The sequence below is a fragment of the Pundamilia nyererei genome, unplaced genomic scaffold, assembly GCF_000239375.1.
Source record: "Pundamilia nyererei isolate P.nyererei 1_Seehausen unplaced genomic scaffold, PunNye1.0 scaffold00054, whole genome shotgun sequence".
Taxonomy (NCBI): Eukaryota; Metazoa; Chordata; class Actinopteri; order Cichliformes; family Cichlidae; genus Pundamilia; species Pundamilia nyererei.
In genome coordinates, this window is record NW_005187455.1 from 772,427 (window position 1) to 799,957 (window position 27,531).

The window sequence follows — 27,531 nt, forward strand, 5'->3', positions numbered from 1 at the left end:
ACCTGCATCTCCTGTGCGTTTTATTTTAGACTCAGTAATGAGTCAGAGTGGAGGTGTGAGGAAGTGGAGGAGGTAGAGGCGAGCTGGAGGAGGATACCTGCCTGAAGATAAAATGTATTAAAAGGAACTGTGCACCAAAAATAAGTTGAAAGAGTGTATATAAAGAGGGGCAATATAGTTCAAACAAAAGCATGTATTTATTTTACAATAGGATGCCAGATATGGACAGGCATCTAGCCTGTCTGACCCTTTGCTTCAGCAAATGAGCATGCGTGTATGTTTAGGTGTGCGCTGACCACTATATGATAATGCATCATCAACTTTTATGCACTCATACAGTGTCGTGAGTTTATGTGGGCCTGCCTGTGTCCGCATGCACCTGTGAATGCACACTGGTGCATGTATAATACTGACACAGCTGGGATCCACCAGTCCTTGCCAATGTGTGTGGGTATATATGTGTGTGTGAGTGTGTGCGTGTGTGTGCACGGCGACCAGCTGCGTCCACTGTGCTGATCCTCAAAGCCGCTATCACATTCTGCTTGCATCATTTCACTGCAGTCATCCTGACAGCATCAAACTTGTGAACACATGCCGTTACAAGGCCGTGTTCACTCACATTCATGCATATCACTGTCTCACACAAACCCATTTGCTGACATGAGATATGATTATTACATTTCATTGGTGTTTTAAGCTGTTTTAATGAGTGCCAGAGGGGGGGAAGGTTTGTATTTCAGGGCAGTTTGAAATGACAACCCCTTCTCAATACATCCATTACTGTCAAAATGCTTCTTAAACTTTGAGTCAGGAATGTCTTCAGGCTCCTCAGCTGTAGCAGAGTTTCCCCATGTAAAGGTCATCTGTTACACTGCCCTATAAAGCCAGAGAGCAATAGCTATGTGAAGAGTCAGACAGTAAAAAATAGTACCTTCAATGTGTATCTCCTGGCCAGACAAAATATCAAAAATTGTTGGTTGCTTTTATACGACTACATAAAATCGGTCTTTCCTCCACTTTTGTAATACTAAGATTCCAGTTGGCTGCTATCATGGAATAAATCCTAACATCTTGATTTAGAAACCACATGAAACACCAGATTTTAATCTGGGGGAGTATAATGTGTTTGGATAGAGCTCAGCTAGAGGACTATAATCAGAATAATTATTCTGGTTTCACTCCAGCTTGAGGCCTTTTAGCTAATGACAGACACAACACTGATGACTCGATTTTAAGCTGTCTCCATTTGTACATGACACGTGTGTGTGCAAATATTGTTTGTGTCTATTTGAGCAGTTTGACAGGGCTACAGCATTTGCAGACCAGTTTAAAAAAAACACATTAAAATACACTTGTGGTTATTTTCTGCAGTAATGGGGAACTGAGAAATGTCTTTATCCTTAAATAATGTCTCTCCTGCTGACAGCTGCAGTCCCCGCTGTTTCATGTCTATGTTTTTTTTTTTCTGTTTTAACTAAAGAGAACAGGAATCATACGGCAACATATCACAACCACATTCCTAAAAATGTGTTCGGAGCAAACAAGTAGCTTAGATCCTCATAGAGGCACTGAACAATCCTAACAGGAGGCATGCAGACCATGTAGTTTGCATTAATTAAGATCAAAATACACAATCTGTACATCAAAGAAGATGTTGGAGTGCGGTCGTCATCATATCATCTTTCAAAGTTTTTTTTTTTTCTTGGGTATTATTTATTGCCGATCCCTTCTTAGATCCCCCTTGTGTTTATCTTCAGAAAAATCACTTTTCAGAAATGAATGCAATTCATCAAAATAAATCAATACAAACTATTATCACATTCTAGAGGTTGTGTGCATGCAGTCAAACATGTACACAGAGTTGCTGGCAGTGGCCTACCAATCAATAGGCCGTTATTCAAGCATTTCACATTTCACACAAGAACCAATTCAAAATGTGACAGTATTGATAGTATTGTCTCAGGGTCCCTAGCAATACCAAAACATGGTAAAATCCATTTTCCCTCACATAACGAGCTGTCATTTTACGGTTGGACTGAGCTCAATCGTCTCTGCATATAAAGCAGGCAGATTTAGCTGGAGAATGATAACAATAGCACAATTGCCATTGGTATAAATTTCCACCGTGACATCACACAATAGTGATTAGTGCAAAGCTTCAGAAAGCATGCCTCATCTTAAAGGTACCCCTGGTGTTATTAACAATGTAGTCCATTGTTGCTTATAAGTACATGTGCAGTGTCAGCACATGTTGCTCATAATACTCTGACAAAAATCCATTTTTCTTTAACAAGGTGAAAGGAGCCGGTTCTGTGCATACAAAGCACGTCGATCAGCTACATGATTCTAATGATATCACTATAATGATTTATGCAGAAGGAATATTACCAACACTGAATAATGATGATTTGTTATGTTCTGCCGATGATGGTGTTTGTGGCATGTCAGTTATGCTGTGATGCTGAGGATGTTGATGGTGCTGTAACTTTTGATAGTGCCGCTGCTGTCACTTTCACGTAATGCAAACAAGAAAATCCGATGTTTAGCGACAAACGATTGACATATGAGCAGCGGTGTTATGTTATTAAAGTATTTTCAAATTTTGAAGTGTTTGAGCAACTTATTCAACAGCCTTGAACAAACAAGAATAAAATTTGCCCCCAAACAGAATTTTCCATTAAGTAATTATTGTGATCGAACCACATTAAGCACACCATTGTGCATTACTGGTCCCCAAAGGATAAAGTGATATCCTTTATGGTTATACGGGTCATTGTGTAAGCTCAAACCACCGGTACCTTTCAAGGCACCAACATTTTATCCGTGTGTCTAATTTACAAAACAAATGTTAAGCTGAAAACATCATTAAACAGGTGCACTACATTTCTTCTACACATTTTCTTCCTAAGCTACATGTACTGATCTTTTGTTCCTGTGAAAAAAATATGAAGGAGCAGTTAATTATTGCAGTGTCTCGGTCCTTAGAGCTGTGTGATCTCTCACTGCACATTTATTAAGATGTGGATAAAAGAATTGTGGCACTGAAGATAAAGGCAGTTTTGGCCTTTTGATATTTAGCTATTACGTTATAAAATATCTCCCTCGCAGTATTTTTCTTCATCTCTTAACCCATGTGCCATCACACCCACATAATTACTAGATGGAAAGGAACAAATTTAATGTTGCTGGACTGCTTTCTACTGGCTTTCACCCTTATTCACCCATGAAGGCTTGCAGAAATCACTAATTTTCATTTTCAGCAACACTCTGCTTCACACTCATGCTGGGGAATTGCACTGTACAGCCACTCAGCACCAGCACAGGCCCGGAGCAGCTCCACTGGGACCGACCAGGGTTAAGTAGTTTGCTCAAGGGCTTCTCAGTGCTGGTTACTGACAGAGGCAAGAGCACCTCCCATTCAATTCCCTGCTCGGATAACATTTCAGGTGATGTGGGAATGCAATGGATGCATAAAGGCATTTCCTTAAAACCATTCATTACCAGTTCTGATCTTCAACCTTGCTACCTTTTGGCCTAAAACTCAAAGAGACATCGCATATTGTGACTTGCTGCCCTACACTCACGTCATGACTTTTTGTTTGTCATACAAATATTAGAGCAGCTGTGGCTCAGCAGGTAGAGCAGGCCATCTATTGATTAAGAGGTTGTTTTCATCCTGAGCTCCTCTTGTCTGCATGTCAAAGTATCCTTGGGCAGAAGTTGCCCCTGATGCTTCCATTGGAGTGTGTCTGCATTAAAACATAACATAAAAGAAATAAAGGATAGAAAAAAGCGGGGGCGGAACAGTAGCGAGTTGTTAGAACTGTTGCTTCACAGCAAGAAGGTTCTGGGTTTGAATCCACTGGCCGGCTGAGGCTCATGGGTTCTCTCTCAGCCTGTGTGGGGATTTTGCATGCCATGCATGTTAGATCAATTGGTGATTTTAAATTAGGCATAGGTGTGAATGTGAGGGTGAATTGTTGTCTGTTTCTCTGTGTTAGCTATATAGATTAATTGCCAAGCTGTCCAAGGTGTGCCCCACCTCCTGTCCAGTGACAGCTGGGATAGGGTCACGCCCAACTATGAACATGAATTGGATACGTGGAAGAGGACTGATGCACAAATGGATGGAAGCTACAATGATGATGTAGCTTCCATCCATTTGTGCATTATAGTAATCAATATGTCAAACACTTATCGGTTAATGTTTTGAGGAGGGAAACTGTTAGAGAAACAGGCCCATAATAAAGGGGCTTAGTTGCCTGTAGCAACAAGACTGAGCAACAACCAGGCTAAACGAGCTTATGGCTAAACAACTAAGACTTATAAGTACATATATAATAAAGTCATTACTGGTTTGTTTGTTTTTTTCAGTTAGTGCATCATAGCAATTTTTGTTTTGTCCAGCCCATGGGCTTGGAGACCTCTATTCTGGTTATACAGTAACAAAGACACGCCTCTATCTCAATGTGTTTTCATCCCAGGGTGTCAAATATTGCTGCAGTGTAAGAAGCTGCCAGAGTCACAAAGATTCGGTGTCGGTGCTTTGGATCCAGCAATACTGAATGCAGGGAGCTAACAGTGTTGTTTGAAAGAGCAACAAATTCTGCATAAAAGGGCAGGACAGTTGGCAGTGGCATAAATCACTAGTTTGTCACATTTAGAAGCTTAGTGCTTTGCATTGTGTTTGTCGTTGTTTTCACTTGCTGTGGTCTGGTTTAAATGAACCGTCTTTACAAAATGATCCATGTAGCTGGAAAAATTACCTGAAAGCAGTGCATTTAAATGTCACAGGTCTTGAACAAAAACCCATATGTAACAAACTGGGAATGGGACCAGGCTCACCATTTGCCGCAGGGGATGTTTAATGGCACAACAGCAAAGGACACCTCGCAAGCTTCCATGTTTCGTTTTGGAGGGTTTTTTGGGGGGTGGGGGTTTCTGTTGTTTTTTTTTTTTTTTACAGTATTTGATGACCTTAAAGTGAGATTGGGCTGTCCAACCATGTTTCGGGGGGTTCCCCCCCTTTTCCCCCCTTGGCATATAAACTGCAATAATTCACGAACACAACTGTAAAACCTGAACTGAGTGATCTTGGTTACTCGTTTGTAATGTTAGGCAAGTGCAGTGTGTCTGCTCTGTGCTCATACATCACACTTTATGGTCAAAGTTTTAGGAATACTAACCCTAATGCATAAACCAGCTGCAGGCTGGTGCACTGTACATACAGGCAATGGTTTAGAACAGAAGTGGCTAAGTCAGCAACTGAATTGCATGTTTAATTTACGCTTACTCGTTCCATCCATGTGTAGCCACAAGTTGCAGTATATTTCAGGATATATTAAGGGCAACAGCAATAAACTCTCAGCATGTAAAGATTAGGAGAAGTTTGTTTGTGGAGCGCTTAAATTAATAACGACTATTTTGGGTTATGCTTCATCAAAAGGCACATTTTAAATGTACAAGTTCAACTTCTTACTTCTGTATTTCTTCTCTGCCTTTTTTCTCATCAGTATTCTGATGTGCGTCCTCTTTTTCTTTCTCCTGAGCTATACGTTGATGCACAATGTGATGAAATATGCAGCACAGCTAATGAAAACATATCTAATTACATCATGGCAATATAATATGTAATGTCTTTCAGCTCCTTTCTCTCCGGTAAATGGCGGGTCTTACATCTTAATAATGTAAATTTTCTCTCTCTCTTCTTTGGCAGATCTCTGTCACTTAACGGGAAACAAAGCCTTTGTATTCAACACAGTGATGAGCTAAAGGTGCGTCCTGACATTTATTTCTCTATTGTGTACGTCTGTGTGTTTGTGTGTTAAAACAAAAGGCCTGTAGAGTGCCATTAAGACATCAGCCCCACTAGCCTGTTTAGCATTACATTTAACTGGCGCTCTTCCATTAATTTCCCACCCTTCCCATCTTCTTTTCTTTCTTTCATTTAGACATTTTGCAGTTTTGCCTCCATCTCTCTCAGTAATGATCCCCATCCTTCATGATTAGTAGAAAATTATTCAAAAATGTTTAGCTTGTATTTGCCTTCAGCAGCTTGTTAAGGAGAACTTGTAAAAATTCATATTTAATGTGATCTCATGCCTGAAAATGTAGCTTACAATGCATTTGCCCTTTGGGCACATGTTCTGAAAGTCACTGTATCGCACACCTCACATCTTCCATACTAAGCATTTTTCTATTTGCCTGGAAAAAGTTGAATAGATTAAAGGCAGATCTAATCGATCGTGAATGTGCTTATCTGTGGCTAGCAGGCTGACAAGCCGATTCCAGAATGGCACAGTCTAATCATTCAATTGCAGGCTGCAGACGGGAAAAAGAGAAATATGCAGAAGGACCCAAAAACAATAAAAACAAATGCTTGAATTATTTGATGAAGCCTAAAAGAACTGAGATGCCATGGATGATGAAGGGCAAGCAATTTGAGAAGCCTGATGGCTTAAAAACATTTACATATTCAGGGTAAAAAAGGCCTATTTGGAGTGTTTTTAAGGAAAACGATACATTTCAAAAGTTAAATTTGATAAACCAATTGTTCTGTTATTACTGGACCACAGGGTCTGTATGGGTTTTAAAACTGGACATAAATTTTTCCCTTCATCTCAATCTGCGTAAATTTGCTTTGTGGCTTCCAATGAATGGTGTCTCCAGTCACAACTATTGATTATGCTCGTAACTCATTATGAGCCTTGGTTTCAAAAGGTTTTAGCTATGCTGTGCGCTGATTGGATGTTTAACCTTTTGACCTCTAAATCAGCATCTGAGCACACTTTCTATAATAGAAGACACATATCCAGATGACCTCTTCTGTCACTATGACAATTTATTGACAGGGTTCTCACAATGTGTGCCTCAGCATTATAAAATAAAAAAACCTGAAATTGCACTAAAACGTGTATCTGAAAGATTCTCAGGTCACACGCAGGTCTCTTTTACTCGCTCTCTCTCTCTCTCTCTCAGCCTATTCCTTCTAAAAGAAAAAAACTAATTTATTCTGTTTTTATATGGCTATATGTCCACGCATGTGGCTGCCCTGGGCTATTTTTTTCAGTTGCTTTTTTTTTTTCTCATTCCATACCAGTTTCACACAGAGAGAAAGCAGGACATTAGGACTAGCATTCATTTTCCCTCTTCACTCGTTTTGCTTTTTTATGATACGGGGAGATAGTTTCTAAATTACACTCTATTTCAGCTTACCGCCAGTGCAGCCACAGAGCTTTGCCTCATCCAAAGGCTTGAGGCTTGGGAGAATTAATCTTGTCAGGCAGCAGAGCTGCAAACTTCTGCTGCACAATCGTCAGCACAACTGTTTTAGGTTCAATGAGACACATTGTAGTTTCAAGTATTAGTTGGGATTTCTCATGAGAGTCCAAGCTGTTGATGTATACTTTGGCTTTGTTTACACGAAGCGCATTCTTTGACTCAAATGCATATTTTTCAAGCAGAAACTAACAAACTATAATGCTTACAACAGCATCATTGCAGATGAGGTCCAGTGACAGTGTAACAATCCCAAAATGAAATATTGAAGTGGGAATTCCTTCAAAACAATAGCGTAATTTTGCAAAACATCTACATCGCAATGTATTGATAAAGTTTTCTGATCAAGTAATGATCTGATTTGCTGTTTACAATACACAAAGTGCACCAGTGGGCTCATGATGGCACTTCTCAGCATTTTTGCTATACGAGTTGTGCATTTGGGTATAATAGACATTTGATCTGGATAATCTTAAAAGCCATGAGCTCATGATCATTCAAAGAGAATTATGTCACCCAACAAATACAAGGATCTACCACCCAAAAACAACCAGAAGCTGTACATCTGACATCTGATTAATTCAATTATTATTATGTATTATTTCCCTTTTTCCTCAAAAGAGCTCAAATGTGTGATTGAAGGAAAGTCTTAACATATTGCTTTTAAAAGAAGCCATACAAGTTAGACAAACTGTGCTCTTAACAGAGAAAAATATAAATGTTAACACAGTGAGCATAGAGTCAGCGGTAGGTGTAACCCAGTACTGATAAGCCATTCCCGGGAGTGTAAAGTAGAGCTGCAAAATGCTGTTAAAACTCATTAACTATCAGGCTCATATATCTTTAAAATGTGACACTGATGGGGGTCTGGGAGGACAGATAAGAAGCAGGAATTCGGGACAAGGAGATTTCTTTCCACGGATTTACACAAACACACACACGCAGAGTTTTAATGTCCTCTACCAGTATTGATTATCCAGCTGTCTGACTGATTGAGAACCAGATATAGAAAATCACACATCAATAAAATACTAAACCTGAAGAGTTTAAAGGCACACCCCTATTCCAGCCTGCAGAAAAACACAAACAGCTAGCGTGCAAATAAATTATTCCCGAGATCTACTGAGCTGCAACAGTGACAGTTTGAGATGTGAGTAAGTAGTGAGTAAACACCTGAAATCTACTTTTGACTGGTACTAAGAACTAAAAGTTCAAAATCAAATATCCTTATCCAAGCTGCTCCATATTGCACACTAAAATAGCAAAATACTGAAGGTTTGAGTTGAGTAATGGTAGTGGATTTGCTTGGTTTGAGTTTTATGGAAACTGTTGGTGAGTGTTCTGAATAACACTATCAGCTTAACTGCTGAAAACAAGCTTGATGAAGATGTATCAGAAGTCCTGGAGACAGACTTTCTCAGCTTTAGAACAGAGTGAGAGGGCTTTTTATCCCCTTTAGATGACACTCTAAGTGACAAATGATGAAACGAGTGTGTGAATTGATTTATTCAGCAAATGGCATAATTGCTCATTTCAATTTATGACATTTTTTTCCCAGTGACACAGCAGACTTGTTATGTGATTTCTGCAGTTTCAGCCACTAAGCATTTTCAGCGATAAATGTTCCTTAAAATATGAATCCTGCTTGTCTATAATCTTGTGAAATAATAAAGGCTGTGTGAGAGCTTGCTGAGACACAAAAACAGAACGAGCTTTGTTGGTCAAATAATGCGTGCCTACTAATTCTTACTGAGGAGCAGTGGGGTGTTCCTCTTTGTTGCAGTGTGATTTTGTGAGAAAAATCAGACAACTGATGATTGCTTATAAAATAGTGACACAGGTGATGATGCAATCATCAAAGCTTTGGGAACACTGCATCAGGTAACAATGTTTAATTTTGAAGCTTAAGGGATCTAATATCAGGAGAAAATGGCATTTCGGAAGAGAGGGAAATTGCTTTTAGGTGCTCAAAGGATGCAAGAAATGGAGTTATCCTTCAATATGAGATTACAGGCTCGGCTTGATCAACCAAGCCTTCCATCACAAAGCCACCTGCACTGGATTGTCGCGAGAACGAGAGAAAAAAAACAATACCTTATGACCCAAATGTCGTGTTTTTTTGTTTTTTTTATTGCTTTTAAAACATAGATCGCCCATTACGTGTGGCTCAAATGGGATGGGCAGACGGACAGAGGCATAGTTTTATGATTTAGATTTTAAATGACAGATAAATAGATTTTTCCTGATCCCTTAAATACAGACCTTAGATGGCTTTTCATTTTAATTCCATTCTACTCCGCTTTGGCATTTATCTGTTTTATTGTGTCCTGAATTTGTATTCACTGCTCTGTTACAACTGTTTCAACTTGCACAGCTCTTCATTGAGCTGTTCAGCTCTGCATTTCATTGCTCGGTTTCTTTCTCTTGTTCTGTCACTACATTTCACTGCACACCATGCAGAGATCGAATGTAAATATCCTATAAGCATCAACACACATCTCAAAACACAACTGAGCAAAAAAAGAAAAAAAAAAGAAAGAAAAGAAAAAAAAGAGTGAGAAGAAACAGAAAGAATGAGCAGATAAATGTGTGCAAAACCGTGCATCATAAACCCATAAATCCCGGACAGAATCGGAGAGATGGAGGGGAAGAGAGAAGGATGAGAGAGAGAAAGACAGGGATCCAGGGAAATGAGGAATTCAACAACAGAAGAATATGGAAGATTGGAAGAAGAGATGCAAATATGGATGACTGTTAACAGAGACAGAGCTGAGAACTACAAGCAGAGAATGAGATTGAGGCAAAGTGAAAATCAGGAGGGAGCAAAGAAAATGTCAGGAGGCAGAGATACAGAAATACAGAGAGATAGAGAGGGAAAAAAAAAAAACAAATGTAAGCCCCCGAGGATTAACTCTCTCATTTCTCTTTGGGGAAGAATGGAAAAAAAGAGGATTTCCACCTTCTATCCTCTCAGGCTCCCTTTGATATCTCTCTCTTTCTGTCTCATATTCTAATATCTTTAGTCTCTATTCATCATGCTGGAACACTCGTTGAGCTTGCCAAAGCACTAGCACACATGGCTAACCTAGCTGGACACAAATCCCTCTCAGTTGCTCTCTTTCTTCCTCTTTTTTTTTTCCTCCCTACTGCTTGGCAATTTCACTTGATCTCTTCATTTCTCTCTCTTACCATTATGCATTATTTGTTTCCTCATAATGCTACTTGATTCTCGTGGACTTGAAGCCGGTATTAGTTCTTTTCACCTGCCTCTTTGTTCTCCATTTGCGACTGTTTGGCAGCTGTGTAACTGTTGCACGGGGCCAATAACACACAACAGCACTCATTGCCGTGGTCGCTTTAACGAGCATTGTTAATAAGATAAATTAGCTTCCTGCTGATCCGTTAATGGCGGCTTCGGTAGTCCTCTGCAGTGTACCGATTCACAGCTTCAGCTGTATACATATAAAATTAAGGTTGAGTTATAATGCAGTACCACTAAAAACACACATTCAAAAAATGATAAAGTTTTACCAGTCGAACTCATTGATTGTGTTATTCATGATAAATGATTATCCAAACTACAAAAAAACAGATTGTCCTTACTTGTGAAATATTTTTAAGCCCGATACCAGTATTTGTTTCTTTCAACATACAAAACATAAACGTTTTTCCCTAAAATTATTATGTGCATTAATTTATTTACTTAGTTATGATCTGACCAGCTCTGCTCGGATCAGCCAATGGCTGTGTTTGTGTCATTCCAAGCATGTATCAACATCAAAGACTGCCCTCTAGTCGACGAAATAAACTCACTGCATGGTTGAATGGTGTTTCTCCTGTCTTCTTCTTTTATTTATTTTTTAATTTGATTTATTACCCGTTATAAATACCAATCTAAAGAGGTCATCAAATAGCTAATTTTGGATGATAAATTGATCAAGCTTTACTGACGATTGCTTACTGAAAAATTCAAAAGAAATATACAGAAACTATGAAATTATGCATTATAGCTACTCAAAGTAATATTGCAGAGTAGTTATTGCAAAGACGTGCGCACAGTTATCTTTAAGATTACCTTAAATTTCATCATTATTGTTTATTATTTTCCATTTTGCATTGTCACCTGTTCAGCTCGGTTTGTATCCTCCTGTCACAAAACAAACCTCAGCATGTGTGTGGATCACAGAAGCTGTCACAGTAAAGAGCTGGATGCTTACACACTGCTGTTGAAATTGGATAGAAAATAAACAGTTTTACAGCTGTAGTGTGAAATGGGTTTTAAAGTGAATCTCAAGGCACTGCAGCAATGTCTCAGGTTACTCGCAGTCTCTCCCATTCAACCTTCACCCTCACTTCCTTCACACAAGTTATATACCGTGTCCTAAACATGTGTGTGCATATAAAATATTTTCTCTACTGTTTCCTTAATATCAGAAGCAATTTTACCCTTTAATGTTTCTTTCTCGGCTGCGGGAGTCTGTGACAGAACCTAGGACATACGCATTCTTTTTGACTCACTCGCACTCTATCACTACCACCAACTTGTCAAAGTTGGAGATTTGTTGAAGAAGTCACTTGGAAGAGTGACAAACGTTTCTTTCACTGAACAGAATCAACTTTTTGGGAGACATGAGTGTAAATCACAGTTCTCCAAATGTCTTGTATAACTGTTTGTGTTGTTGTGCTTTAAAGACACAACACAAGTTTTTCTTCCACTATACTTATGGTGAGCTCAGAGATCTTTTGCAGTGGTCTAAATCCTTTATGCTAGCTTTGTATCCCCTTATTTTATGTTGGGTTTCTTTTTAAACTTGTGGTTATGTGGCCTCTTCTCTCTCTCCTACCTTTCTTCATTTCTTTGCGGTCATCTGTCCCTGCTCCTCAAGCCTTTAAGAATCCAAAGTATTTTATTTTTCCTTTAACCTCAAATCGATTCCAGACGCCACCGTTTCCTGCCCTGTCTCTCTTTCTCCTCCTCATTTAGTGGGGGGGAGAAAAGAAACCACACACACACAAAGAAACCGAGTCAGATAGAGCGAGAGGCACAAAGTTTCAGTTTTGCTTGCTTTTTTTTTAATGCATTCCTCAAAGTTTACTCCCTTTTCCATTTCTATTCCAGCAGCTGTGTAATTTTGTATTTCTATTCTTACAATGAGTAGAAGCTTTTCTTGACTAGTCCCTTTTTCTTTCTGTGTTAGTCTTGACATGACCCCACCCCCACCCCGCCATCACACTCATCTGTCTTATCTTTGCCTAGCTCTCTGATTAAAGGATACAGTGACAGTGTCATGAATCTCTTGTGATGTAGATTGTGTCTGACTGTGAACTCTAAACCTCTACAGATGTCCTCAATGACTTGTTTTTGAAGTACTTCAATCCCTTAAACCATATGCGAGCGTGTACATAGCAAACAATAATGGGGCTGTTTGATAGCCGCGTGAGAGAAATATCTGGCTGCATCTGAGGAGCCATTTTCCCGAGTGAGAGATAAAAGAAAAAACTGGATAAACAAAAATGAAAATGAAGCAAACCTGTGAGGCTCTGCTCATGTTTTGTGGCTGAGTACATTTTTAAGTCTACTGCAGTAATTACAGTGTCATTCTGGAGCTGTATTGCAAAGCTATATTTTGCCACAATGGATCCTACTGGACTGTGGCAGAAAACTGAAACAGGAAAGGAATAAAAGGGACAGATGTAGCGAGCCGAAGCAGAGGAAAATATAGAAAGAAAAACAATAAGAAACAATAGCAGAGTGAAAGAAGGACAAGGCGAGATAGAGAGGAAGAATTTGATTGTTGTTTAATTAAAGATTAATTTCTCAACCACATTCATAAGGATTTATGTTTAAATGATTACCAAGACAATTGGAACACAGTTGTCACTGCAAGGTATTTACAGACAGTCCCAATGTCAGAAATAAAGGGACTCGGACACAAAGTTTAAGCCTGAAGAGGGCATTCCCATGCAAACCAAGAGCCAATAAACGGTGGTCAGCAGGCTAATTGGAACTGCATTGTCTTGCCTCGAGCTTAACTGCATCTCATCAGCTCGCCCGTTGTTTTACTGTCTATTCTGGTTGCTCATTTGGAAGAGCAGAGAGAGTTGATTGGTTGAGTCATTAACTTCTTTTCACCCTGAAGGATTTCCTTATGAAATTAAAGGCCAAATCAGGAACAACAGAGTGATGCACCCTGCTGAAACATTCACCCCATTATCGCCTTTGTTTATGTTGCCGTTATGATTTTTTCTTCTATAAATTTGTTGACTTGTTTTATAAAAGCAAGATGTCGACAGCAGCAGCAGCAGCTGTTGTTACACTGTGCCCAAAAACTATGGATTCAGTATTTAATGTACAAGAATGTTTCTAACTAAATAAAAAAAATAAAATTGTATTGGTACCACAATCAGCTCTTTGCGAGAGAAATTCTCGTTGTATGTTGCAATCAGTTTATCTCTTGATGAACACAAGTTATGAAACTACAAGGCAGCTGTTGTGATAGGGATGAATCAAGTGATTTAAAGCAGCAGAGAACAGAGTATGTTTAAATGCACAGAACATGACATCGGAGCGATGTAAAACGCAACCTTCCACTCATCACAGAAAACATGTTGTGATTGCACATGATTTATAATCATTTTCAAATTAACACGATAAGGAGTAAACGAGGATGCTAATCAAAACAAAAATGTTTTCATGTAAACTGAGTGTTATCTTTATGAACTAAAATTCTTTTGACAGAATAAATTAGCTGTGGATGTGAATCAGACTTAATTAGATGCTAGCTAGCTGAATGCAAAAATCAAAAAATATATATAAATGTCAGAGCTGTCAGCACATTGTTTTTCTTCTTCATTTTCAGCTTTGTTCATTTCATTCTTGAAATTCACACATGCTACCATGACTTTGTTGTAGCTTCCAATGTATTCCTCTAAGTTCAGTTAATTTTATTCATTAAATGAACATAACTGTGCTACTGCTAACTGTCAAAACACAGAGAATGCCAACAAAGTAAGTGGATCCATATCTTTCTATATTCCGAGTATTACGAGCTCTCTACAGCTTTAAAACTAAACTGAAACAGACAGGATGAAACAACAACAACCTACCGTTCAGAAGTCTGCACATCGAAAATATGTTTCTCTATAATTGGTCTAAACTAAGATATGACTCAGCTGTACCCCTATAAACCCGTTACTGACATCCGGTGCAGAAGTGTTATTGGGAGCCATAAAGCAATGATTGGACACTTTGGCTGCTGTATCTTCAAATGATGATGAAGATTGGTAACAGGTTTCTCTCTGCCTGTGGCTGAATTTATGGTCCTGCTCTGGTGTCGTTTGCATGGCTTTCTGGCTACGCAGACACAAGGATCGCGGGAAGAGTTCACAAAAAAATAAAGATCAAGTCAAAGCACAGCTGACAAGAACAAGAAATGGCAGAAGTGGAAAGTTTACAAAGCTTTTTTAATCACTCTGGTACAAAGAAGTGATTGTATATTCTAACTTCTTGCTTCCTGGAGCAATACCAGAGCAAACAAGAACAAGAAAAACGCATATTACTAATCTTTTCCTCAGATCATTGACCTTTTCTTACAAGCTGCTCCCCAAGAGCCACACTGTTTAATTCCTTCAAAGCAAAATGAGCCCATATTCATTCACAGTGACTCAGCTCTTTCCCAACGATGGCATCAGTGTCCTTGCGGAAGATGTTTTTGTCTTCCAAGAGGAAACAGATCTGCTTCACTGTGGAAATTGAACCTCTGCAGACTGTTCTCTCCATCAAAAACCTATCAAAGCTCCATGACAAGAAGCACATTAGCTTCAGAGAGATGGATACCAGGTGACAGGATTTGGTTGAGACTAATGTTTATCCTTACCAAATCTACTAGCGGTGCATTGATGCTTGTTTTTCCGCTGCGTCACGCACCTCTAACTGTGGAATTATCAGCGTCAGGGATTGTGGTCTGTGCAGCATTCCATGCGTCTTACGCTCGGTCTTTGTGTTGTGTGCCACTCGCTCGTTAAAAGCCACACAAGATCAAATCCAAATTGTTGCTCTTTGATTGATGTCTTTCATTCTCTTCCCAGACTTTTCTGTTAAAGCCAAATGTCTCATGAAGCAGAAGCGTTAAGAAAGCATCACATAAACTGCACCATAACGCCATTACATAATGATTCAATTAGCTAATGCATATAATTTAGAAATCCACGTTGTGGATCTCATAGGGCCGGGACAGTCATTACTACATTCTTTTCCAAGTAATTTGATATTAATGATGTTGAAATGTGGTTGATTAAAGATTTTAAAGATCTGTACATAAAGCAAGTGTGCGTGCGTGTGCACATGTGTGAAAATGGCAAACGTGGGCTCTTGTGGGTGGTAATTAGCACTTGAATCTCACTAATGGCTTAATAGAAATCAGCAGCCTACACATACACATGCACAGACACACACTCAAAGCGAAGACTGCGTCCTTTGTGTGTGTGTGTGTGAGAGAGAGAGAGTTGTTAGCCTCTCATTAATACCTATTTTCGTGAATGCTGAGAAAGCTTTGGAGCTTTCTTTGTAATTGCCTCACCACACACAGACACACACATGCACACCTATTAGTTCCTCTAATTGAAAGGCAATTAAGCCTCAGGTTTCGTGGTGTGAGCTAAACGCTGGGTGTCTGTTTTCAGCACCGCTCTGTTTTTAAGCTTTTAACAGACCACAAAGACCCGGTAACCGAAATAAGATCCCCAAAGTGAACTTTAATACACTGACTCTCTGTCTTTGTACCTTTTAGCTTTCTGTGCACTCACTTCTTTGGCTCTCACTCAGTAATCTGCAGTTTCCATATAATCACACTTTGTAGTCTAAGTAATGTATTGCACATTTTGGGGAGAAATAATAATAACAGGGTTAAATATTTGCAGCATCTCAAAAATTTGTGTAAAATTCAAACGACGGTTGGACTCAAACACAAACCCTGTTTATTTCTGTTAGCTGTTTTTCTCTCTCCGTCTCCCTCCTTCCTCCTGCTCTGTCCCGTTTCATCTCATCTATACTTTGTCTTATCAAATCTCTCCTTGTTGAATATGTCACTTCAAGGAGCCAGAGTTTACAACAAAAAAAGGAAGAAGGAGGAGAAAAAAACTTTACAGTCCAAAGCTTTATGTCTGCCACAGCACAGTGAAGGGATTGATTTGTATGGGAGAGTAGGAGTGGATTTTTACAGTAAGAGAAAATCTCTTTTTAAACCTCCCTTGACCCCCTTTCACATCCCAGCATATATGTGGAAAAAAATGTATCACATCTGGCTCGAATAGCGTGCAGGGTTACAGAGGGGTCCAGTGGTTATAGTTTGGTTTTGGCAACAGTCAACTGTTGTATTTTTGTGGTGTCCTTGAGTGGACCTCCTCAGGCAAGACCTTAAATGTTAATTTACATGGTGCAATGATGACACATGGGGGTGAAGTTGCATTGTCTGTCATATCTATAACACAGATGTCACAGTTAACTATCCAATCAAGCGGGGCAAAAACTGTGTGAACCTAAAATGATTCAAATCTAAAACAATTAAGAGATGTTGCTTTGACTTAGTTTAAAGCAATGAGGTGACACAGTTTTCTGCTGTGACGGCACCTTGTTTTCTGTCAGGAGGCTAAACACCATGGCGAATGACACCAACATGGCAAGAACTAACAATGACACAGTATCTGTGAGAACACAAAAGGGACAAATGTCGCCTTCGGGCTATGATGTGGGTGCAAGCAGCACATTCTGCATCCACTTCTGTTTCATGCCGGCTACTTAGCTAATTCAGACATAATCCTTTAGTGTCATAGCTCAGGGATGGCCGCTGTTGACCGAGGTCGGTCCAAAACAGCGACTTTACAAATGCGTGTCTGCATCTGGATTACATAGAAGTTGCACAAGTCATTGCAGCTAAAATGTGCTAAAACTTCAAACATCATGCCAACAGAGTTTGTCACAGTCAACATCCATTGTCTTTACATGCAAAGATAATAATTAAAAAATGCCTGACTGTGCGTCTTCTCTTTTTTCTTTCTTCGATGATTCAGACGGCTTTTGATTTACAAAACCACGCTGAAAGGCTTTGCCCAATGTGAAAAGGGAAGCTGCCGCAAAGGGGAAAAAATACAGCACATATAAACCTATCTCATTCCTTCTCCTTCATTCCTCGTGTATGTCTTATTCCTTTTGTTCACGTTTTTCACACGAGGAACAGTGAGACCATTGTTTGCCTACACCTACCCAGCACAGGCAATACGTGGAGACACGGAGGAAAAGGCAAGAAAAGACCCACACTGTCAGCTACATGCACAATCACAAACCGTGCACTACGCTACAGAGAGGTGTATATACACCTTCATACACGAATGAATCACCTTTATTGTCACTGACCCTTAGAGAGAAAAGCAGTGAGGGAAAGTTTGAGAAGACCGAGGAGAAAAAAAGTGGGGTCAAGACTATTTTTTCCCCTCCTCTATACTTCACAGACGTTGTCCAATGTTCTTTTGGCTGCTGTCGACGTTTGGCTTACAAAGGAGGGAAAGCATTGGAAGCACAGTGCAGAGAAACAATGACAGAGTGTGAGGAGAAAGGAAGAGGCAGTGACAGAGAGAAAAATAAGTACATACTCGGGTTTTATTTAATGGTGACATTACAAAGACAAGTCTCCTGTGTCTAACACAGCAATACAATGATTAATTACAGCGGCTGAGAAGTTTGTTTTGGGGAAATGTTTAATGAAATTGTGTATTTGTCCCAGTTTATATTTCCATTTTTACTTATCAATGTCCAACAAAGGAGTAAAGCTTTCCAATGACTCGATAAAGTAATGAACTTTCATTTATTTATTTACTTAGTTACTAAAGATTTCAGCATCGACTGCTTAAAGTACTGCATTACATTTATTACTGTGGAGTAATTGTCGCCTTTCAGCTCTTTACTTGGTGGAAATCTCTTTTGTGCCTCGCTTCAGTTCTGGAGGTACTAGCTGTGATTCCAGTAGGGCAGCCAGTACAGCTACTCTGACTAAAGAGACACAGCATGAGAAACAACCTGTGTGCATTTCAATAGAGAGCGAGAGGGAAAAAACACTTTTTATTCAACATCTACTTCTACAAAAGACCCAAAATCTCAGTCTTAAAGAATTTGACTCCTAATCGTCACACAGTGTGTTCCATATTATAATGAGTTCTGGTTAAAAGTAAAGAAATATAAATATTAATGAACCAAGTCAAATTTCAAAAAGTCAATATCAGAAGAGCAAAATCTAAGCAGACCGCTGAACTTATTCTGTTTGTCTCGGCGCTCACTTTAGTCACTATAAGAAAAGAAATAGTAAACACACTTTGGGGTTTTCAGTCATAACAGCCCACATTAATAAGATTGCATAATCACAGACAGTCATATACACAGATGCACATTCACAGCACACCATTAGATATAAATACAAACATCTTTAGAGACATATTCAGACTCTTAAACAGGCAAATATCCCCCCTGTTGAGTGAGGACATGTCACATTGATTTATTTTAACCCTATGCTCTGACCTCTGTGTGACACATTCAACACACTCACACAAACACGCACACATACACACACAGTGTGTGGAGCTACACTCTCATGTTAGCCAATGAATCACAGTAGCCTACTCAAACACTTGACTCATGGATTAACAGCATCTCTACTAACCCCAAGGGAACAGTGCATATGCGTTCACACACACATATACAAACACACACAAACTCAAGTATGCTGTTCACTATTCTAACGTGACTCTTGAGTCATGTATTCTAGACATAGGAAACGGTCTGGCCAAAAGGCATGCTTGCCCTGGGGAGTCATTATCACTGTCTGTTTCAGCGCTGCGTTTTCTGCTTCTCTCGCTTTCTCTCTGTGTCTCGCACCGTCAGCCATTTGAGATATCGGAAAACTTAAGAAAACAGCAAACGAATATGAGTCATAGAAGGTACGGCCATGTAGTATTATATAAATTCAATAAATTGTGAAGTTGATCTAATTTTTAAATAGACTGGCGCTCTTAATCTTCAAGAACGGTTTGGGTTTTATTTTAAGAAATAGTATTATTTTAAACAGAAAAAAATATTCCCAATAAAAAAATGACTAAAAATCAATAGTGAGAGAATTTTGTTTTCAGGAAAATGTGTGAGAGTAACAGTTTGGTACACTTTTGAGTGCAACTCTACAGGATTGTTTCACATCTGTTAACTTCATGATGAAGGTGGTTAGCATATGGAGCAGCTTTTGTAAACACTGTTCAGAGGATTTCTGTGTTCAGACTTTCCTGCAAACAATGTGGATTTAAAATCCTGAACAAGTAAGCAAGGAGCGTGTTCTTTTCTGATGCATTTCTTGTCTGTTTTGTACTGTTTCTACCAATGTGTGGCCTTATAACCATGTAACATATTTTCAGTACCAGCTCATCCATCCAACTGCTTCAGCTTCTCTAACACTGAGCTGATTTTCCCTATGCTGTCTGTCCCTGATAGCTGGGCTTCATTGGTTAAATACTACTACTACTAATTATAACTTTATTTATAAAGCACTTCTTTTCAAGAACAAAGTGCTTCACATTTCAACAAAAGCACGCATTTAAAATAAAACGTTTTCAGCTGTCATTTAAAGCAAACCACACATTTAGCCGACCTACAAGTCTAAGAGGTTGTTCCAAAGTTTAGGTGCTGCAACCTCAAACACGGAAGAACTTCTGGTTTTAAAATAAGATCATGGAACAATTAAAAGACCTTGATGAGCTCTTCTGGGAGGTCAACTGCTGTTATAAGGTTTCAGTAGCCCTGATTCGTATCCCAGGCCTATCCACATAGGGCTTTATATGTTATGAATACAACTTTAAAATGGCTTTTATTACAGAAAGCCATTAAAGCACACCAGGAAGAGGTGTAATATGTGTACACTGGCAAATTTTTGTTAGCAGTCTGTCCATTCTGGACTAACTGAAAATGGTCAAGGGATGACTGAAAAATACATTAAAATAACCAAAGTTGCAAAGTTTCTTAAAAGAAAGAAACAATACTTGATGAGTTTTTAAATTTCAGGTTCAAATTTCAAATATCGGCGAAGAGACATAGGGTCTTAGCCGATGACTTCCAATGCACGTGAGGGGGTAAAGGTACTGACTGACCTCCTTAGAAATTGTCTGGGTCAAAGGAAGAGCTTCAGTTTTGCCAGAATTAAAATGAAGGGCAATTAAAGATGTCCAGTTAGTAATGGCAGAGAGCACATTCATTAAGGTAGGGAAGGCTGTTGAGGTTATTAGGCTCAACTGAAAATTACAGCCGTGTATCATTAGCATAGCAATAATATGCCTTTGAAACTATCAAGCAGGTGGCTCAGGGATAACTTGTATAGTGAGAACAGAACTGGTCCGAGGATAGATCCCTGGGGGACTCCACATACAAGGGGTGCAGAGGAGGACATACATACATGGGTTTATATGAATTTCTAAGTGTATGTATGAAGTATGATGACAGCAATATGAGACCAGTGCCATTCGTAATTTAATAATGCTGTTTCAGTGCAGACTGGAATTTGTCAAATATATTGTTTCCTTCTACCACTAGCTAATGTCTAAGAAGGAGAGTAACAATCAGATCTCAACGCATCTGAATAGATGGAGAGAAAGTTTTAGTAAAGTAAGAACCTACTTCATGAAGCTCCACAGCTTTGCAAGATATCAATATGATTTTTCAGTTAATTTGAAGGGGTGCTCCAACAAACTCATCTGAACTCACTATATAAATAAAAACTAAATAAACAGAGAGAAAAGTTGCAAAAAATCTGTATTTTTAAAGGTGCTTTGTTTGAATTTGACAGTGGGGTCACTTATTTGTCACCAAGCAAACCACACAATATCATGCTGGCATACACACTGATCATTCCTGAGCTGTCACTCTGTCTGCTGCTATCAATCTAGTCTGTTATTTTTTTCTTGTGTTTGACCTGACACGCATCTGACAGTTATTCAGAAAAATAACAGCGGACTTGTAGCAGGGAACCGGGATACTGGGGAAAGCAATTTATTTTGGACTTGATTTATTTTTACTTGTTAAATAAAGCTGACACTTAATTTGACACATCAATGACAGTTTGAGGTCCTGTTAATAGATTCTGCATAGCAGGTGTCAGCTCGTCGCACAACAAGTGCAAACGAGAGTTCATTATTTACGGGGTTTTTGTTGTTGTTTTGCTGTTTTTAAAGTTCTAACTTATTCTCTATTAAATACAAGATGTCAACAACCATTATTTATTTCGATTTTACAGCTATTTATTACTATAACTGTACAATTAAGAATTTTTTTCTGGCAATTATCAGGCAATTTTTCAGCTTAAAGAATTTTCCGAAAAATTATTCCTTATTTTCACAGGTTTAGTCGCAGATATGTTTTTATCAAGGCACCATTTTTCAAGGCAAGCTGTGAAAGAAAAAACAGCTCCGAGGGTTTACAAATAAATGAAAGACAGGCACAAACACACATGCATACACACCCACACACAGATATGTGCATCAATCAGAGGACTCGAGGATAATTAGCCAGATGATGAGCCGGTATGGGATTAACTGTCAACACTTCCTGGTTGGCTGGTCATGTGGTCAGCATGAGCCAATGAGCCCTGGGGGAATTTTCTCATCTACTGATCTATTGAATATTAAACACCCACACAGAAACACATTCACATGTGCATATACAAATTTTGCTCAATTGGTCCATGCCAAGAAAAATAAGAAGCACAGTACGGAATTTACAGTTAGAATTAAAAGATTACTAGCACCTCTAGTTCAGTCACTCTAACTGGTACTGGTACTGCACTGGTACAGTAGTAGGCAGTAGTAGGCCTACGTGCATCGCTGCACGGACGATGTGCAATTGCATCACAAATCACCTCTCAAGTGTGCCAGGTGACTTACTCATGTTGGTGCAAATGGCGCATCAATATATAACCACTGGCTGGGGAAAAAGCGGTTTTAGTGTGGTTCAGTTTAGTGATATTATTTTCTTAAGTGAAGAATAATTAGACACACTTGTTTGCACATTTGCACTTGAGTAAACTTTGTTGTCTTTTGTTTGACCTTTTTTTTTCTCTCAATGTTTTACCTTCAAAGACTGCCATCTCTCTTCTGTCATGAACAGAACATCATAAACCAAACTGAAGACAACAGATAAAAAGATTCTGTATTTATCGTCTGTGCTAATTGGTTGCTTAAAATGACATTTGCCTTTTGCATTCTAGTGGCTCCAGCTTTTCTTGTAATGGCATAGTAGCACAAGTAAAAATAGAGTGGTTCGGTTATTTTTTTAACAAACACTTTCACTTATCTTTGCAGATAAAATCTACCTGTCTGTTGTAGGGCTATATATAATGAATGGAGTTAAGTTGAATCCATCACATATTAGTTCAACTTTTGGTTTGCTGGTGTAATAAAGTGATAGACAAACTATGTTTTCATATATTATGGTTAAATCAGATATTAAGAAATGCAGCAGAGCAAAACCTATGATGCTTCACTGCAGATCCAGTCCTCTCTAGTCTCTCTCTAGGTGAAGATTGAATACATTTTTTCATTGCTCTTATTAAATCTACTTTGCAACATTCTCATATCCACAGATTTCTTTTTAAAACTACAGTCATTGCTTTCTGCTGACATTCATCGAGTCTTTTCTTGTAATGACCAAGCAGTTTACTTTACAGCTCACCACTACAGATGGACAAATCAAAAAATGTATCACTCCTATTGGCATAGTTGAGTCATCACCTGTGTGCTTTTTAATAGATTTGATCTATTAAATGGCATGATGCTGTCAGTGTATCCAAAAGAGCTGTAAATAGTGACCAGGTTTTACCTGAGCATTTAGTCTGATTGAAATGTATCCGTTTGGGAATCATGAATTTTAATAAACCATCAAACCATATTTGCCTGCAAATATTTTGTTTGCTTGTTTGTTTTGACTATTTTTGTGTCACTGACCAAACCTGCTTTCCTTTCGCTCTCTTTCAGGCTGTTTGGCAAGAAGAATAAGACAACACAAACTGTGAGAGGAGAAAAAGAAGGCAGAAAAGCTAAACGAAGAAAGGCAGTGACGTGGCAAGCTGGTGATGAGTATCTACAACAGGCCCCATTTCAGCTAATGAACTAGGAAGCTCATCAACAACATTTTGGTTAAAAAAAGCAAGATACCACCTCAGTGGGAGCAGAGCTCCACTGAGAGGAATCAGAAAGTAGGGGGCGGAGCAAAGTGCACAGTTTCAAAGGTTTGTCAAGATGGCAATGCTGATGATGAAGCGGCAGGGCCTCGGGCTACTGAGGATCTTCCTGGTGTTGCTGGGAGTTTCTGCACTTTGTAGCGTTGCATTAGGAACTCGGAAAGGAAATGCTTCCTTGGATCAAAGGGGACACAGACACAGACATCCAGGTATGACAAAGCAATACTTCAACGTAATCTTGCAGCATAAATTCATAACTGTGAACATCCGAAAAACAACATTTTGCTCATCTTTTCAGAGGTTGTGTTAGTTTCATATTTTAAAATGATCAATTAGATCTGTCAGATTTTTACCTTTTGTGAATTTCTTCATGCAGCATTGCAAAGTCTTGGCAGTCTTGGTACAGCAACTGATACAGAAATAATTCCTTTTTATAAATGTAACTGTTATAATCACATGAGGGATTTGAGAACTCACTACATTTAAAGTTTGCACTGAGCATCTTCCTAAATATTTTGTATAACCGGGTCATCCAGCGAGATGATCCTCAGATTCATAGATATGTGATCTATCAAGTTATGCCTTGTAGTTAATGTATTATTAAATATCATATTAAACCCATTTCATCAACCTAATATATAATACATTACCCCCAAAACATTTTGTGTTCTAGCTCAGAATACAAACCAATTAGGTACTCTGTCAAGTAAGTATATACCTTATTTCAGCCTTATTCCAAATTAACAGTTTCACAGTCTGTAGCTTTAAATGCAAATTTAGTACTGCTGTCCCTTCCACAACAAGGCAGGACCGCATGTCAGCTGATGTAGACATGAAAGAGAGAAGAAGAAAAAAAGAAAAAAAAAGACGTTCTGACGCTTCTAACATTCAATCTGAGTAACTCATTTTACATGTAAGTTCCTCCTAAATCACAGCACACAGTAGTTGTCTTAAACTGATGTGCCTGGTGAATCTGTCAAATGACAAGGTTGTTATAAAATCAGCATTCTAACAGTGCAGAACAGCAGCTTGGAAATAGCTTAGGTATAATGGGGTGCATTTCAGTCACTATTTCATACTTGCTCTGTTATCTGTCAACAGAATCTGAAAAATATGCAAATAGGATCAGGTTTATTTGAATTCAGCTGTATTAAATATGAGTAAAGGTAAGCAGAGAAAGTTAGAAGAGAATAAAAATGTAAGGCCTATAAAGTCAGCTGAGTTTCATTATCTAAAAACTTGCAATTCTGACTCAACTTTACAATAATCAGAAGGCCCTGGCCTTGAGCACAACCATAAAGCTAACGGTCAGATTATCCACACTAACCAAAACATCCTTAAGAGTATTATGCTATTGTTTTGGTTATATATCACCATCTCAGGTGCCGGAAGTGTGTGCAGATGTATGCTGAGCATTGCAGACAACAGCTGAAGACTCCAAGGAAACTCACAAGAGCCTGAAAAAAATTAAAAGTTCTTTTGGACACATTCTTTATTTTTCCCCTCTCTAGACACACTGCCAACATGCAATTATGTTCAAAAACAATCTTTTTTTTCTTCATTATTTTCTCTTTAATATTTAAATATTAATGGTAATTCTTCCACATGTTCAAACATTGCTACTGCTCACTGCAACCACAGACTGCTCCTTCTAGCCACTGTGGAGTTTCACTACAACAAAAAGAGGTTAAGTGACTTGTGAAGATTCCACATAAAAATCGACCCATTAAAGCATCTGTTCTTCATACAGTCCACCCACATTTTTCAGCTGGGATTTGAACCAATGATCCACACTTCCAAAACAGGCCACTCTGCTTACTCCCTCTCACACACTTTTGAGCTTACTAAAAAATACTGGAAAATCAACAAAAACAAAACAAAAAAAATATCCAAAATATAACATAACAGCTGTTGTGGTGATAATTCATTCAACATAACATACAGAATGTGGCCGTCTATTTAACGTTTAACCATGAAATTACAATTCATAATAAACATGTTGTGGACTATAATTAAATTAACTAAAAGGTTTTGGTTATAACTGGATAACTATAGGTGTGGTTTATATATATATAAATATATGTATACTGGTGTTTTTGTATTTGTAGGTCACTTGTCGCTACACAGACACAAACAAAAGGTTGGAAAGGAAGGCCAAGTACTCCACAGGTCCAAACGAGGATGGGTCTGGAATCAGTTCTTTGTCATTGAGGAGTACACTGGACCTGACCCAGTGCTGGTGGGCAGGGTGAGTATAACAGTGCAATTTAAAAAGAGAATCCTTCTTCAAACAAAATTAGCCTCTGAATAACTGTTTAATTAAAAGCCACGTTGCCCTCCAGTGGCAGTCATGGTGTGCAACCTGACAGCAGGATTTAAATGTGGTTTTAGCATTTATCAAAGAGAGAGTGGGATAAAGACAGAAAAATGAAAGAGGTCATGTTCTCATTCAAGGGTGAAGATGATTGGTGGTACTCCTCCAGAACAACACCATCGCTCAAACTGAGCAGCGGCTCTCATAACAAACAACAAATGATGTTTACAGAGCACCATATTTCAAAGTCTAGGAGCTATAAAGGAAGAACAAGAGTTTAATTGAATGTTGAACATTCTTCATTTTTATAATAATATTTTAAGTCAGTAATTTATTAGTGTGTGCCCATCTAACATGCAGCATTTCCAGCCTGTCTATCCCAGTCACTCGCTCACTTTAGTTTGTAGACTTGGGAAATTGCAACCTCATCTGGCATCTGCCAGGCAGCCAAGCTAGTCTGTGTCTTCCAAATTTGCCTTTTGACCAGACTTTCTGCCTTTATGTGGAACTGCTAGTCTCTCTCTCTTTCTCTTCAAGTTTCACATATATTGAAATATGTGCATGTAATTCAAGCTAAATTCAGTTTTGGTCTCCATTTTTTCAGCTCCACTCAGATGTTGACTCAGGCGATGGAAATATCAAGTACATCCTGTCCGGTGAAGGTGCAGGAACAATCTTTGTCATTGATGACAAGACAGGCAACATCCACGCCACAAAAACTCTGGACCGTGAGGAGCAGGCCCAATACACGTTAACAGCCCAGGCTGTGGCAAGAGACACTAATAAGCCTCTGGAGCCGCCATCAGAGTTCATAGTGAAAGTTCAGGACATCAACGATAACCCTCCTGAGTTTCCACATGGGCCGTACTATGCCAGGGTGCCTGAGATGTCCAATGTTGGTAAGTAGCAAAAGAAACATTAAGAGAAATGTGGGGGAAGCAAGGTTTTGTATTGAGACAAAGTCAAAGAAAACAGGGAAGGGATACATTAAAGAATGCTTAAAAGTCTAAGAAATCTACAGCTGGTAAGAAGAAAGTTATATTAGACACAGAAAAGCTTCAGAAAAGTTTGGTACAGTTGGTAAACATACAATTTGGGGGACTTTAAATCATATTCACGCAATATTGGGAAAATATTTGTACCGTCATCAAGGAGTGAGGGATGGTGACAAAGAAAGATAATGGATAAACACAATTAGTCCCAAATGGCTACCTTTTACTTTACCGGTTCTTTAGCAGGTTTGGAGGTCTTTTTTCTCCATATCATTGTAAATCTATGAAGCCTGGCTATCTATACAAAGTCCCCAGACTGGAGACTTTTTCAATATTTTATTGGTTTATCTGTAAGCCTTTCAAAAGGCATTGTCCCTATTTCAAGTTACATCTTCTTCCTTGTGCTAATATAGCACATTTAAACAAAATCAGAGATGACCCAAACTACTGTTCATAGTCTTCACTATAAAAAACAAAAACAAACAAACCCCACAAAAACAACCACAAATGAATTTTGACATAAATTAAATACAAAGTGATAAATAAATATAATATAGAATTTCACTGTCATTGTTTTCATTTATTAATGTTGAATGAATTGAATGAATGAATGTTGAATTTTATCTTATTCTTTCCCAGTTAAATTTACCCTTCATTCTAATTTGTGTTGTACAGTTATTTCATTTTT

The 27,531-nt window shown here is 38.6% G+C and overlaps 1 protein-coding gene across 1 annotated transcript in view; it reads left to right on the forward strand.

Annotated features, from left to right (window-relative positions):
* cdh11 (cadherin 11, type 2, OB-cadherin (osteoblast)) overlaps positions 1-27,531 on the forward strand; it is an 89,293-nt gene that overhangs the window by 32,906 nt on the left and 28,856 nt on the right. The window contains exons 2-5 of the mRNA XM_005733668.1: positions 5,717-5,774; positions 23,332-23,746; positions 25,646-25,785; positions 26,456-26,750. Of these exons, the coding sequence (XP_005733725.1) occupies positions 23,596-23,746; positions 25,646-25,785; positions 26,456-26,750 (586 nt within the window). The 5' untranslated portion in view covers positions 5,717-5,774; positions 23,332-23,595. The remainder of the gene's footprint in view (positions 1-5,716; positions 5,775-23,331; positions 23,747-25,645; positions 25,786-26,455; positions 26,751-27,531) is intronic.